Source organism: Leptonychotes weddellii, chromosome 13 (genome assembly GCF_054177405.1).
Source record: "Leptonychotes weddellii isolate Sample4059 chromosome 13, ASM5417740v2, whole genome shotgun sequence".
NCBI classification, from domain to species: domain Eukaryota; kingdom Metazoa; phylum Chordata; class Mammalia; order Carnivora; family Phocidae; genus Leptonychotes; species Leptonychotes weddellii.
The window spans coordinates 50,882,171-50,898,662 of NC_138381.1; the positions used below are offsets into that span (position 1 = coordinate 50,882,171).

Genomic DNA, 16,492 nt, shown 5'->3' on the forward strand with positions numbered 1-16,492 from the left:
TATTTGACATATAACATTGGGTTAAATTTAAGATGCATGATATGCTGATTTGATACATGTATATATTGCAAAATGATTACCACAACAATAAGATGCCTTAACACATCACTACCTCACATAAAAATATTTTATTTTTATGCAAATCTTCAAAATTTCTCAGAATTCCAGCATTTTGGCATGTATGTCCCCCATTGTGTCTCTTGTTTTTTAAACTAATAAATGTTGGATATTTTTATGTTCTAAGTGCACACACATGCTAATTTATTTAGTCCTTGCAGCAACTCCATGAGAAAGTGCCCCATGAAGCTGCTGCATGCTCTGCTCAGTTGTGTGTCTTCAAGATTGGCAGTGGTCCTTTTGTGGCCCTCCTAGATAACAGGAGCCCACACTGCCCTCTTCTTTGGTTGTACCCTACCCTTAGTGGTGATCCAATTCTCCCTGAACTGACTATGGGTCTCTGTATTCCGGGTCAGTGCCCCCTTCCTCATCCTAATGTAGGGTCTTTCTATTTAATGTCACAGATTATTTCTTCACACTATCTCGTTATTTCAGCAGCCAACTTTTTAAAAATATATTTTTCAATTTTATTTTTAAGTAGGCTCCATGCCCGGTGTGGAGCCCAGTGCAGGGCTCGAACTTGAGATCCTGAGATCAAGACCTGAGCTGAGATCAATTGTCAGCTATTCAACTGATTGAGCCACCTAGCCCCCCAATTTTCTGTCAATTTTTAAAAATTCTGATAAAATAAATAAAATCTTAAATTCTGATAAAATACATGTAAGATAAAATTTACCATCTTAACCATTTTTTTTTAAAGATTTTTTATTTATTTATTTGACAGAGAGAGAGATAGCGAGAGCAGGAACACAAGCAGGGGGAGCGGGAGAGAGAGAAGCGGGCTTCCTGCCGAGCAGGGAGCCCGATGTGGGACTCGATCCGAGGACCCTGGGATCATGACCTGAGCTGAAGGCAGACGCTTAACGACTGAGCCACCCAGGCGCCCCCATCTTAACCATTTTTTAAGCATGCAGCTCAGTGGTATCAAGTACATTCAGATTGTTGTAACCATCTCTACTTCCTCTCTCCAGAACTCTTTTTCTCTCGTAAAACTAAAACTCTATACTTATTAAACAAAAACTTCCCATTCCCTCATCCCCACAGAAACATGAGTGTAAGGTATCCATCATAGTGATTTGACATTTGTATATTTATAACATATACAAAAATGCTCACCATGATAAGTGTAGTCACTGTATGTCTCCACACATTATTACAATATTATTGACTATATTCCCCATGCTGTACTTTTCATCCCTGTGACTTATAACTGGAATTTTGTACCTTTTAATCCCCTTTACCTATTTCACCCATGGCCCTATTCCCCTCCCCTCTGTCAACCACCAGTTCGTTCTCTGTATTTAAGAGTCTGGTTTTTTGTTAGTTGTTCATTTGTTTTGGTTTTTAGATTCCACAAATAAGTGAAATCACATGGTATTTGTCTTTCTCTGACTTATTTCACTTAGCATAATACACTCTAGGTCCATTCATGTTGTTGGAAAGGCAAGACTTTATTCTTTTTAAGTCTGAATAATATTCCATATCACATGTGTGTGTATGTGTGTGTGTGTGTGTGTGTGTGTGTGTCACATTCTTTATCCATTCATCTATCAATGGACAGTTAGGTTGCTTCCACATCTTGGCTGTTATAAATAATGCTGCAATAAATGTAGGGGTGCACATATCTTTTCAAATTAGTGTTTTAATTTTCTTCAGGTAAATACCCAGAAGTGAAATTATTGGATTGTAGGGTATTCTTATTTGTAAATTTTTGAAGAGCCTTCATATTCTTTTTCTGTAGTGGCTTCACCAATGTATATTCTCACCAACAGTACACAGGGGTTCCCTTTTCTCCACATTCTTGCCAACACTTGTTATTTCTTGTCTTTTTGATACTATTCTGACTGGTGTGAGGTGATATTGTGGTTTTGTTGCATTTCCCTGATGATTAATGATGTTGAGCATCTTTTTATGTGTCTTTTGGCCACTTTGTATGTCTTTCTTGGAAAAGTATCTATTTAGGTCCTCTGCCCATTTTTATTTGGACTTTTTTTTTTTGGTGTTGAGTTTTAGGAATTTTTTATATATTTTGGATATTAACCCCTTGTGTAGCCACACCCCAGGTCAGTCTAAGCCAAGGGTGGATGATGGTCTGGCAAGACTGAAGAAATGACCCAGAGACAGGGATCAAGACATAGGTTTATGGGGGCAACTTAGAGGATGTCCAGCAGCAGCCAACTGGACAAAGCATCCACTTCTGGAATCTATTTGCAGTAAGCTTTTATAGTATAGCAACTAGCCTAGCAACTATCTGTAGCCCTTCCCTTCCTTGCACAGCCAGTGTTGGAAGGAGATCAAGTCCTGCCATCCAGACAGTCTTTGTTACAAGGGAGACACTCTGGGTTGGCCACCCCTGGAGTCCCTAACCTTGAGCACTGAACAACATGTCCTATCCATTCTGTTTGATGGGAATATAGAAGGAGGACAAGATCTCAAGATAGTGATTAACAGGGACATTCAGGTCATGCTTGCATAAACCAGCCTTCCAGTATGTACCATACACTCCTTACGAGATATATCATTTGTAAATATCTTTACCCATTTAGTAGGTTGCCTTTTTGTTTTGCTGTTTCCTTCACTGTCCAGAGCTTTTTAGTTTGATGGAGTGCCAGTTGTTTATTTTTGTTTTTGTTGCCCTTGCCTGAGGAGCCACATCCAAAAAAATACTACTCAGACTGATGTCCAAGAGGTGACTGCCTGTGTTTTCTTTTACAAGTTTTATGGTATCAGGTCTTACATTTAAGTCTTTAATCCATTTTGAGTTTATTTTTGTGTCTTGGTATAGGAAGGTGGTTCACTTTTATTCTTTTGCATGCACCTGTCCAGTTTTCCCAACACCATTTAATGAAGAGACTGTCTTTTCCCCATTGTATATTCTTGCCTCCTTTGTCATAGATTAATTGACCATATACGTGTGGGCTTAATTTCTGGACTTTCTATTCTGTTCCATTGATCTATGTGTCTTGTGGCAGTACCATACTGTTTTGATTACTATAGCTTTGTAATATAGTTTGAAATCTGTGATTGTGATACCTCCAACTTATCTTTCTCAAGATTGCTTTGTCTTCGGGTTCTTTTGTGGTTCCATTGAAGTTTTAGGGTTATTTGTTTTAGTTTTGTGAAAAATACTAGTATTTTGATAGGGATTGCATTGAGTTTGTAGATTGCTTGGGTAGTATGGACATTTTAACTCTTAATTCTTCCAGTCCATGAGCATGGTGTATGTTTCCATTTATTTGTGTCATCTTTAACTTCTCTCATCAGTGTCTTAAGTTTCAAAGTACAGGTCTTTCACCTCCTTGGTTAAATTTATTTCTAGGTCGTTTATTCCTTTTGATGCAATTGTAAATAGGATTATTTTCTTAATTTCTCTTTCTGCTAGTTCATTATTAGTGTGTAGAAACACTACAGGGTGCCTCTTTGGCTCAGTCGGTTAAGCGTCTGCCTTCGGCTCAGGTCATGATCTCAGGGTCCTGGGATCAAGCCCCACATCAGAGTACCTGCTCAGGGGGGAGTCTGCTTTTTCCTCTCCCTTGGCCTGTCTGCCCCTACTTGTGTGTGCTCTCTCTCTCTCTCTCTCTGAAATAAATAAATAAAATCTTTTAAAAAGAAAAGAAACACTACAGATTTCAGTGTATTTATTTTGTATCTTGTAGTTTTATTGAATTCATGGATTGATTCTAATAGTTTTTGGTGGCATTTTTAAGGGTTTTCTATATGTAGTATCGTGTCATCTGCACATACGGACAGTTTTACTTCTTCCTTACATATTTGGAAGCCTCATATCTTTTTCTTACCCAATTGCTGTCACTAGGACTTCTAGTACTGTATTGAATAAAAGTGTGGGTGGACATCCTTATTTTTTCCTGATCTTAGAGGAAAAATTTTCAGCCTTTCACCATTGAGTATGATGTTAGCTGTGGCTTTGTCATATATGGCCTTTATTATGTTGAGATATGTTCCCTCTATACCCATTTTGTTAAGAGGTTTTATCGTGAATGGATATTGAATTTTTTAAAGTGTTTTTTTCTGCATCTTTTGAGATGATCATATGGTTTGCATCCTTTCTTTTGTTAATGTGATATATCATGTTGATTGATCTGCAGATATTGAGCCATCCTTGCATCCCTGGAATAAGTCCCACGTGGTGGTGGTGAATGATTCTTTTAATGTATTGTTGAATTCAGTTTGCTAATAGTTGAGGATTTTTGCATCTGTGTTCATTAGAGATACTGGCTTGAACTATATGTTTTGGCTAATACAGGTAACTTCATACTTGATGATTGTGTGAAAATTATAAAAAGTATTTTCAGGGTGATTCCTATGTAGCCACAAAGTCATTATGAATTATAGAGAATAAAAAAGAAGGGCCACCACTAAATGGAGATAATTCTCTTAGACCCCTCTCTGTCACACTTAACTCCATTCTGCATTGATTTTAAACCTAAATTTTATTTTGTGATTTAAAACATAAAAGACTGATTTTTATTAACAGATATTATTCTTTCTGCAGAAAATCTATTCCTCGCTGCCGAAGAATTAACAGGATGCTCTCCAATGAATCTCTACATTCTTCTGCATTTAGCCGCTCCCACTCACAAGCCTCCATAGACAGCACCTCCATGGAGGATTTCTTGCGGGAAATAGAAAGCATTAAAGAGAACAGCATAGGCAGCATGGGAGGACAGGAAGAGCAGATACCAGCTGAGGTCAAACCTGTGGATGGTAAGGTGCTGGACCTTTCGTCCTGTGTGTTTTTCTTTGTATGCTCTCTCTTACTCTGTTTGCAGGTAGACATCATTCCAGTAGTAGTTTAACAAATGAAATCAGTAGAATTTGGCATAGCAGCTACCAACTCTCACTGATTTATATTTACTGGACTGGCTTCTATACACAGTGATATGACCTAAGAAGGAGAGCTGTCAAAATCCAGATTGATTTCTTACATATCGCTACTTAGGGATGCTGTGCAGATCATTGATTTGATTCATCATTTAGCAGACTGAGTATTCTAATTTTGATGGCTTTTACATTTGTATACTTGACTATTAATTCAAAAAAAAAAAAAAAAAGATAGAGAAAGACAGAAAGAGAGAGGGGAAAAAAAATGCCAGTACAATTTTGGAGGAAAGAAAATTTGATTTTGAGGCATTTACTAATGTTAATGTACTTAGGGAATAGATTACCTTGTATTTCTCAAAATAAAAGCCCTGTCAAATATACGAATTTTCTGTGAAACTGAACAGAAAATTGAGAGCTAAAAGAAAAAAAAGCTAATTTACTTACTCTTTTTAAAAAAATGTAAATTACTTTACCTTGGATTAAAATAGGTCATCTCCATTTGCTACCTATCAACAGGTAAATACATAAGACATCCAAGAAAGACTGAAGGTAGTTTAGTAATAAATATCTACCTAAGAATGTTTTCATTAGGCAGTGATTAACCTGGCTAGGCTAGACAACTACCAAGATAGACTGAAACTTTAAAAAAGTTTTCATTCTTCATTCCTTATCCTATAAGTCTATCCTTCTTAGGTCTGAAAAAAATAATAATTTAGATACACCACAATTAGTATATTTCACAAACCATTAGAAATAAAAAGTCTCACCACACATTGAATGAGAATCCATTCAAGGGAACCATCTCCATTAGTGAAGTGTATTCTTTTTTTTTTTTTTTACTTCCAGAATTTTTATTGAAATTAATTGCATACAGATAATATATTTTAAAACTAAACAGACTTCACATACTTATATTTAACATATGAATTTACTATGCAATACCAATTATCTTTAGAAATTAAAATAACAGTCTGCTTGGAATTAACATTAGAGATATTATAATCCCATTTCTGGACAGTTTTTTTTTTTTAATTTAAATTGAAAGAGCCAACATATAGTATATCATTAGTATCAGATGTAGAGTTCAGTAATTCATCAGTTGCGTCTAACACCCAGTGCTGAACACATCACCAGCGCTCCTTAATGCCATTCACACAATTACCCTGTCTCGGGGAGACAAATAATCAGAGACTCTTTGCTATAGGAAACAAATTGAGGGTTGGTGGAGGGGCAGTGGGTAGTGAAGTATATTCTTATTCCTTTAACTTACACCCTTACTTTTTGCCTTTTCAGATCCAGAAAGATAGAAAGATATGTGAAGGAAAATGCCTGTTATTCTTCATCCCCTTTTCTTACTTGGTAGCTATCTATCTGTATTAAAAAACAGGAATTCATACTGATAACCTTCCATTCTAATTCACCATGACAAGGTTTGCTGTTGCCGTCTTTTTTTTTTTTTTTCTGTATTTATAACTCTCTTCTCTAATAATGAGAGACCTGGCTTTTACTATCCTTTGCTTAAGCCTAGAGTACACAGAAAATGTTTTCAGATTTGTAACCTAAACTTCTACAGAAAGCATAGCTACTAACTAGAGTTTAATATTTAATTACAGATTTTTTCCTTTGAACTATATGCACAGAACTTTAAGTGTACAACTTAGTGAGGTTCGACAAATGCTAACTTTATAACCTCACAGTAATCAAGAGAGAGAACATTTTAGTCAACTCAGAAAACGTAACTCAGGGGCGCCTGGGTGGCTCAGTTGTTAAGCGTCTGCCTTCGGCTCAGGTCATGATCCCAGGGTCCTGGGATCGAGCCCCACATCGGGCTCCCTGCTCGGCGGGAAGCCTGCTTATCTCTCTCCCACTCCCCCTGCTTGTGTTCCCTCTCTCACTGTGTCTCTCTCTCTCTGTTAAATAAATAAAATCTTTAAAAAAAAAAAAAAAGAAAACGTTTTCAAGCTTTTTCCCTGTCTTGTCACTTCCATGACTTGCTGTCTGTGGCCAAAAGCAACCATGGTTCTGATGTTCTGTGTCATAGATTAGTTCTGGGCTTAGCTTCTTTCACTGAACATAGTATTTTGGGGATTCATCTGGTATTTCAGTAGTTTCTCTCCTTTTATTATTGGGTAGTTTGTATTAGTTTACTAAGGCTGCTGTAACGAAGTACCCCAAAACCCAGTGGCTTAAGATAGCAGAAATTTATTTTCTCACAGTTGAGACTAGAAGTCAAGGTGTCAGCAACCTCTCTGAAGATGTGGGGCACAATCTGTTCTCTGCGCTTCTCTTTAGCTTTTGCCTTAGCTTCTGGTGTTGCCCGCAATTTTTGCTGTTCCTTGACCTGTAGACAACACATGCCATTCTCTGCCTCTATAGTCCCAGAGCCTACTCCCTATATTTTTGTCTTTCTCCTCCTCTTTTTATAAAGACACCCCTTATGTTGGATTAAAGGCCCACTCTACTCCACTATGACCTCATCTCAGTTTACATCTTAATTACCTCTGCTAAAACCTTGTTTCGAGATAAGGTTACATTCATAGGTATTGGTGGTTAAGACTTCACTCTATGTTCTTGGGGGGCCCAGTTCAACCTGTAATAGCAGAATTCCATTGTGTGAATATGCCACAATTTGTTTATCCATTTAACTGTTAATGGACTTGAAGGTTGTTTGCAGTTTGGGCTATTATGAATAAGGCTTCTGTGAACAATCTTGTGAAAGTCTGGAGATACGTTTTTATTTCTCTTCGATATATATATTTTTTTCATAGAATATGCTAAACTACAGAAGAAACTGCCAGCTTTTTTCCAAAGGAATTGTACCATTTTACACTCCCTCCACCAGTATCTGACAGACAAATCTGTTGTTTCACATACTTGCAATATTTGATGATATTAGACTTGTTAATGTGAATGATTCTAGTGGATATGTGGAGGTATTTCATAGTGGCTGTCGTTACATTTCACCGATGACTAATGATGTTGAACATTTTTTCCTGTGCTTAACTGTCCATTCATATAACTTGCTTTGTGAACTCTTTTAACTCTTTTTATTTTTTATTATTTTAAAAATTTATTTATTTATTTTAGAGAGAGAGTGTGAGTTGGAGGAGGGGCAAAGGGAGAGGGAAAGAGAGAGAGAGAATCTCAAGCAGACTTCCCACTGAGCACAGAGCCCAACTAATGGCTGGATCTCAGGATCCTGAGATCATGACCTAAGCCAAAATCAGGAGTTGGACACTTAACCACCTGAGCCACCCAGGTGCCCCTTGACTATTTTAAAAATTGTCTTTTAGGGGCTCCTGGGTGGCTCAGTTGTTTAAGTGACTACCTTCGGCTTAGGTCATGATCCTGGAGTCCCGGGATCGAGTCCCACATTGGGCTTCCTGCTCAGCAGGGAGTCTGCTTCTCCCTCTGACCCTCCTCCCTCTCATGCTCTCTGTCTCTCATTCTCTCTCTCTCAAATAAATAAAATCTTAAAAAAAAAAAATTTAAAAAAATTGTCTTTTTATTATGGACTTGTATGAATTCTTTATTCTGTATACAACTCTTTTATCAAATTAATATACTGATTAATATTTTCTCACTATCTGTGGCTTGTGTATTCATATCCTTAATGGGGTCTTTTAATTGGGTATTTCTCTTGTTATCATTTTTCAGTTGTTTGCAGCTGGTATATAGAAATACGGTTGGTTTTTGTCTCATATTTCATTACGTTTCTAAATTCATTTTCTAATATTTGCTAGATTTCTTAGGATTTTCTACATAAAGAAATTACTTGTGAACAGAGGCAGTTGTACTTATTTTATTCTGATTTTTATGCTTTTATTTCTTTATCTTGCCTTATTGTTCTGGTAGGGCCTCAAGTACAAGCTGAATAGACGTGGTGACGGCTCATAGCCTTGCTGTATTTGCTTCTGTCCGTGATTTTTGCGTTTAAGTTGCTTGATTTTTCTATCTTAAGATGGAAACCTTGACCATTGACTTTACATCTTTTATCTTTTTGAATATGAACTACACTGCTTCACTCCATCCCACAAATTCTGATATGTTGTATTTTCATTATCATTCCGTTTTAAATGTTTTAATGTTTTGTTTTAAGATTTGTTATTGGTTTCTAAATTAATTGTGTTATGATTAGGTAGCAGTTTGTAAGTTTCAACTTTCGACATTTATTTAGACTTATTTTATGGCTCAGCATATGGTCTGTCTTGGCCAAAGTTCCATGTACATGTTCTATCATTGTTGGGTAGTGTGGTGTTTTGTAAATGCCCGCTAGATTTAGGTGGTTGGTACATTTGATCAAATCTGTTGTACTCTTATTAATTTTTGCCTAATTTTTCTATCAATTACTGAGAGAAGGTTGTTAAAATCTCCAACTTGGATTGTGTATTTGTCTGTTTTCCCCTCTGATTCTGTCGTTTTTTTGCCTCATATTTTAAAACTCTGTTATTAGGTGGCATATACATTTATGATTACTGTTCCTCTTTGTTGAATTGGCCCATTTGAACTGACCCTCCTTAATATATTTCTAATAATACTTCTTGTTTTAAAGTCCTCTTTGTCTAATTATATAGTTACTCTGGCTTTTTTTTTTTTTTTAAGGTTTTATTTATTTGACACAGAGAGAGAGCACAAGCAGGGGGAGTAGTAGAGGGAGAAGCAGGCTCTCATCGGAGCAGAGAGCCTGATGCGGGGCTCAATCCTAGGACCCTGGGATTGTGACCTGAGCTGAAGGCAGACACTTAATGACTGAGCACCTAGGCACCCCTCTTTTTTTAAAGATTTTATTTATTTATTTGAGAGAGAGAGAGAGAGCACCAGCAGGGGAGGGGGGTGGAGAGGGAGAGGGAGAAGTAGATTCCTGCTGAGCAGGGAACCCAACTCAGGGTGGGTTCCAGGACCCCGGGATTATGACCTGAGTTGAAGGCAGATGCTTAACTGACTGAACCACCCAGGTGACCCTCACTCTGGCTTTCTTAAGGTCACTGTGTGTGTGGTATATCATTTTCCATCCTTTTACTCTGTCTTTGTCTCTTTCATGTTTCTTTGTAGTTTCTTCTGTATGCATTTTAGGTATACTGCTTTGATTTTTTTTTTTTTTAGTGACTGCTCAGGTATTATAATATTTACCTCTAATTTATCACAGTCTACTTAGAATAAATATTGCACTTTTTCATATAAAATGTAAGGATTTTGCAGCAGTATAATTCCATTTTCCTTCCTGTACAGCACTTTGTAATGTTGTCAAATATATAACATCTACACATGTTACACCACTATCAATACAACATTATTTATATGGACTTATGTAATTTTTATTGTGAAATAATTTAAAACTTACAGAAAAATTGCGAATACAATTTAAATAACTTTTTAAAATTTGGAACAATTTGATCATTTGAGAGTAATCATTTACCAACCCCTATTATTCCCAGGATTTCTCCATGTAAAAGTTACTCCTTTCATCTTTGTGATCAATACATATTTTTGTGGAAAGTTCTTTGAAACTCTGTAAATATCCCATTCTATGTCAAGCTATCAAATTATTTCTTTATATCAGAATGGGCTCCTGGTTTATTTAGTGTGTTATTTGTTAGTGGGTCATCTTTCATCATCATTTATTTTGATGTTGAAAGTGTTCCATATTTGATATGGGAAACAGCTAGGGAATATATGTGTATATGTGTGCCTATATATAGGTGTACATATGCATATATGTGTGCATACTCACATACGTACATGTACAAGTATAACAGTGTATACTTGTATATACAATGTAATGTATATGTACATACATAAACATTTATATCTATAGTTCTATAAATAAAGACATTGAAATACATGAGTTCATATTTATATCTTCAATTCCAATCTAATACCACTAGGTTAATTCTGCTCTTCCCTTTCTGTATTTGTGACTCCCTTCTTAGAAGAAAACTGACTTCCATTATCTTAAACATATATATTTATTTGATCAGCCCCTCCATGTATTACCAGTTTCCTCTCTTTTTCATGCTTGCCCTGCTCATCCCACTTGGGTTCCAGCATGCCAGTCCACCCTGCTCCTCTGCATAAACACCTGCCTTGCTGTGCTCTATGGATTTAGGCTTTAAGACTTAATTTCGGGGGAAGAGGAAGTAGTCATATGTCCTTTAAAGAAGTCAGTATCTGCATTTTTATTTACACTACTTCTTTTTTATATATCCAGTCTCCATTTGATGTCTTTTCCCTTTAGCCTAAAGCGCTTCCTTTAGCATATATTACAGAGCAAGTTTGCTGGCAATAAACTTGTTAGCTTTAATTCGTGTGATAATGACTATTTTACCTTCGTTCTTGAAGGGTATTTTTGCTAGACATATAATTATTGGTTGACAGGTTTTTATTTTCATTCAGGATGTTCTGAATGTCATCGTACTGTGTTCTGACCTCTACTGTTTCTAATAAGGAGTCATTGCTTTCATATTGTTCTTCCCCTGATGTAATCTGTTGTCTTTGACTGCTTTCAAATTTTCTCTCTCTTTGGTTTTCAGCAGGTTGTCTTTTAGGTGCTTAAGTGCAGTTTCTTTTGTATGTGACCTACTTGGTATTATTAGTTAAGCTAGCTGGTTTTTCAACAAAGTTTGAAAACTTTTGGACATTATTTCTTCAAATACTTTTTTTCTATACCACTGTCTGTCTTCTCTGAAAGTCAAACTATATATATATTACAATACTTAACATTTCCAATAGATCACTTGGGCTCTGTTTTAAATATTTTAAAGTACTCTTCTGTCTTTCAGATTGGATAATTTCTATTGATGTAATCTTCAAGTTTATCAGCCCTTTCTTTTAAAGTCTCTAATACACTGTTAAGCCCTTCCAGCAAGTTTTTTACTTAATATATTTTAATTTTAGTTCTATAATTTAGGTTTTAGTTCTTTTAGTTTCTTTTTTATATTTTTCATTTCTTTCCTGAAATTCTCTATTCATTCATGAGAATCTTTCCTAAAAGTCCTTGTCCAATATCAGAATCATCTGAGTCACTTTCTGTTGATGACCTTTTCTCTTGCCAAATTAGTCCATTTTTTTTGTTTTTCTTATATCCTAGCTATTGAAACATCTTTGATAATGTAATATTATAACATTGATATGTTTCAGAGACTGTATCCCATTATCTTCCTGTAAAGGGAGTTAATTTCAGTTCTAGCAGTTAACTTGGTTATATACCATCTTTTCTGCTCTATGCAGCCTGGCTATTTATTTTAGCCTTTTGGCTGCTATTTTTCAATAGGATGCCTGGAGTTTCAAATACACCTTTTTGATTTAATGTTTAGTCAAGGATTTGATGAGAGTTTATGCACAGATTTTGGAGCTCCCCTTCTAACAGGAATATGCTCCTCATTTTCCAGATATCCTAGTAATCCCATACTCCATCCTCTGACTCTTGAAATAAGTAAGACTATGATTTTCTGTTTGTGTTCTACACACTCTGTATAGTGTAGGGATTGGAAAATGACCTCAGTCGAAAAGTTGTGTAGATGTAAATCTCACATAGTACATTTTCTTGAATCAAAATTTAATTATTTTTCAGTTCCTGCCTACCCTTGGTTCTTCTCCATTACCCTCAAATAGTTATTTTATGTACTTAGTACAGAGTTCATAATTGTTGTACACAGAATTTTTATTTCTATACAAGCTACTCTACCTTTACTGGAAGATTTTATTCCCTTTTTTGATAGCTTTCTCTAACAAAGCTATAAACCTGGTGGATTTTCAGCACAGAATAGTATGTATGATAGCTACAGTTATTTTTGAAAGTTGATGTTTTTCATTCATCATTTTCTGACTTAGAATAATTATATATTTCAACTGAGAATTAATTAATTCACAAATACTTGTACCTACTCTGTGCAGGCATTGTAAGATGTTGGTGTTAGAGTTATAAACAAAGGCAGAAATGTTTCCTGCTCTAATGGAGTTTATAATCTAGGAGGAAAGAAAATAATTAATGAAATGATATAACTAGATGTATATTGGGGAGAAAATTATTTGAAGGAAAAACACACACAGCAGGATTAGGATGGGTAATAGTAGGACCTGACCTTGACTGAAGGGTTCAGGAAAAAAAAACAAAAGAAGACGTCATTGAGGGAGAAATGAATAAACTAAGATCTGAAAGATTGAATGGCCGATAATTAGGGGACCAAATAGAACGATTGGCATGTCCAAAGGCCTTGTAACAAAATATTGCATGGAGCTTTTTTTTTTTTTTTTAAAGATTTTATTTATTTATTTGAGAGAGAGAGTGAGAGAGAGAGCACAAGAGGGGAGAGCAGGAGAGGGAGAAGCAGACTCCCTGCCGAGCAGGTAGCCCGATGCGGGACTCGATCCCGGGACTCCAGGATCATCACCTGAGCCGAAGGCAGTCGCTTAACCAACTGAGCCACCCAGGCGCCCTGCATGGAGCTTTTGAGGAACAAATGTAAGCCAGTACTGCTAGAGAGAAGAGAGTGAAAAGAGCATGGTAACGAGCTGTGGACAGGAAAGTCAGCAGCTTCATGTCTTGTGGACTGTGTTAAGGGTTTTATTCCTAATCCCAAGAGCAAGGAAGAACTGTGGCATTATTTTAGAAAAGAGCTTACACTTGCATTTGGAAAGGTCTAATTTAGTTACGATATGGAGAATGGATTGGAAGGGGAGTCCAATGGGAGGAACAGCTGGGAGGCTCCTGCAGCAGTTCAGGTGAATCATGATGGTAACTTGGACCAGGGTCAGAGTGGAAGAGATAAATAAAGTGGGAAATTTTTGAGAAATAAAAAGAAATTAATATCAAAAGGATTTGGTGATACTGGTTTTGATGTGTAAAAGAGGGAGATGACAGTAATGTTTCCTAAGTTTCATTGCTAATTAGATAGATGGATGGTGGGTTTCATTTACTGAAATGTGGAATACTGAAAGAGGCCTAGAGTTGGGAATGAAGAATATGTGTTCAGGTTTGAACATGTTGAGTTTGATATATGATTGATAGAGTCAAGTAGATGTTGAGTAGGTAGTTGGATATATGGAGCTGAAATCCAAGAGTGTTCTATGTGGAAGATACATATTTGGCAACTGGAGTGATGAACACGGGGTTGCAATTTCCATACTTTAGCAATGCTACAGGAGTAACACTGATCTCTAAGAAATTTCCTTCCTATGGAGAATATATATTCTACAGATTTCTGTAGTCCGAGTGCAAGGATTTAGACCCTCCTCACCCCTAGCATATGTTAACTCCAATTACTCCTTCCTTCTACTCTTTACTGTTTACAGAGGTGGAGGGAGGAAAAATTCCAATTTTTAAGACTTTAATATTAAACTATATTTGTAAATTTTGTCTTAAAAATGAAAATCTTACCTAAGGCTTAAGTAAAGGAAGATTTCAGAGTCACAGCTCACTAATTTAAAAGGTTTATTATTTTAGATTAAGGCTAGTAAGCTTATGTTTACCTTTGCATTTTCTGTTAAAGGGGTAGCTTATAAAGGAAATGAATAATAGAAACAAGATGGTAAAGAAAAGATTGCCTAGCTAAGAAATTGAACGTGTAAAGTACATTTAGAAGGCTTTGTTCATATACCAGTGATGTGATAATGTAAGCAGAGTCCAAGAGTCTTAGACTAATGACTTGACAGGCTATTTATAAATTAGTCTAATCTGCTTTTTAAATAAATCACATTCAGGTAATGCCTGTTTAGCATAGTTCCCAGAAATGTATGTGTAGTGAATTTTCTGTTACATGATGTTGTTATTCTGAATTTTTAAAATTATTTCTGCACATCTAATTTATAATAGCAATTAACCCTCATTATAATGAATTTCAAGTTTTTTAATTGCCTTCTGAAAAAAAAGGAAAGATTACCTAATGTTCAAACTTACAGAGAAAAGTAAGAGAATGAATGTCTATTGAATTCATCCTCTGTTCCAGATTCTTTGCCATCTCTCATGAATAAATTGATAAAACAATCCTCATAGTCACCTGATACATCTTATTATTACCTCCATTTTGCTAACAGGACAGAAGCCTAGAGATATCTAAAAACTTTCCAAAGCCATTCACCTAGTAAGTGGTTGCATTGGGATTTAAACCAGCATTTGAGTGATTAAAAAACCCTTTCCTGTACCACTAAGCCACTCTTTTTCTATTATAGTTTTAGTTTAAATATTCATATTTTATCATTGTTTGAGATTGGAAGTCCAGATATGGCTTATATTTAACTCTGGTGAAGAAAATTACCTTACTAAATTTTCCAATTAACCTTACTCTCCTAGAAAACACTTTAAAATTTGACTTATTTAAAAAATATCATATAGGGCACCTGGGTAGCTCAGTCAGTTAAGTGTGTGACTCTTGATTTTGGCTCAGGTTGTGAACTCAGGGTCATGGGATCAAGCCCTGTGTCAGGCTCCGAGTGCGAGTGGAGCCTGCTTCTCTCTCTCCTTCTCCATCTGCCCCTCCTCCCACTCGCATGTACACGCATGCTCTCTCTCTCTCAAATAAATAAATAAATCCTTAAAAAAATATCATACGAATTTTTCATTCATTCCCATAGGCCTTTCCCACAATTACTCTGGGAAAAAGGATGGTCTCTTTTTTTTAAATTCAGGTATAACTGACATATGACATATTAGTTTCAGGTGTACAACATAATGATTTGATATTTGTATACGTTGCAAAGTGATCACCACAATTAAGTCTGGTTTATATCTATCACCATAGTTACAGATTTTTTTCCTTGTGATGACAGTGTTTAAGATTTATTCCTTAGCAACTTTCTAATACTGCAATACAGTATTATTAACTATTATTATCATCATGCTATACAGTATATCCCCATGACTTACTTATTTTATAACTGGAAGCTTGTACTTTTGCTCCCTTCACCTATTTCACCTACCTCCTACCTCTGGCAATCACCTGTCTGTTCTCTGTATCTGTGAACTTGCGGTTTTTGTTTTGTTTTAAGATTTCACATAGAAGTGAGATCATATGGTATTTGTCTTTGTCTGTCTGATTTATTTCACTTAACATGCCTTCAGCGTCCAAGATGGCCTTAATATAGTGTTTATTGACAATTCCTATTCACTGATAAGCGCAGGCCTGTAGATATACACGTCATCTAATCAAATGTAGAATGTTCTAACCTTTTCTTGGTAATGTTATTTTCAGAGGGAGAACTTGAAGCAGAGTGGTTGCAAGACGTGGGTTTATCAACCCTGATCTCGGGTGATGAAGAGGAGGATGGCAAAGCCTTGCTCTCTACGCTGACTCGAACCCAAGCAGCTGCAGTGAAAAAGAGATATAATACTTACACCCAAACCATGAGAAAAAAGAACAAGCAATCTGTTCGGGATGTCAGAGACATCTTTGGAGTCAGCGAATCTCCTGTAAGTAATAATCATGGCTCAAAATTTTGACTTGATTAGGGGCGGGGGGCGGGGGAACATGAAGAAAATAATAGAAAAAGCTGGTCATCCTGTCTCTTCTAGAGAAAACTAAAGCAGACAGCAGAGTGC

At 36.1% G+C, this 16,492-nt stretch overlaps 1 protein-coding gene across 5 annotated transcripts in view; it reads left to right on the forward strand.

Moving 5' to 3' along the window:
* The window catches only part of ARHGAP28 (Rho GTPase activating protein 28), a 187,059-nt gene that overhangs the window by 94,937 nt on the left and 75,630 nt on the right, over positions 1-16,492 (forward strand). For all 5 annotated transcript variants that reach the window (XM_081801586.1, XM_081801587.1, XM_031035434.2 and 2 more), the window contains exons 2-3: positions 4,631-4,842; positions 16,146-16,363. In XM_081801586.1, coding sequence (XP_081657712.1) covers positions 4,631-4,842; positions 16,146-16,363 — 430 coding nt within the window. The remainder of the gene's footprint in view (positions 1-4,630; positions 4,843-16,145; positions 16,364-16,492) is intronic.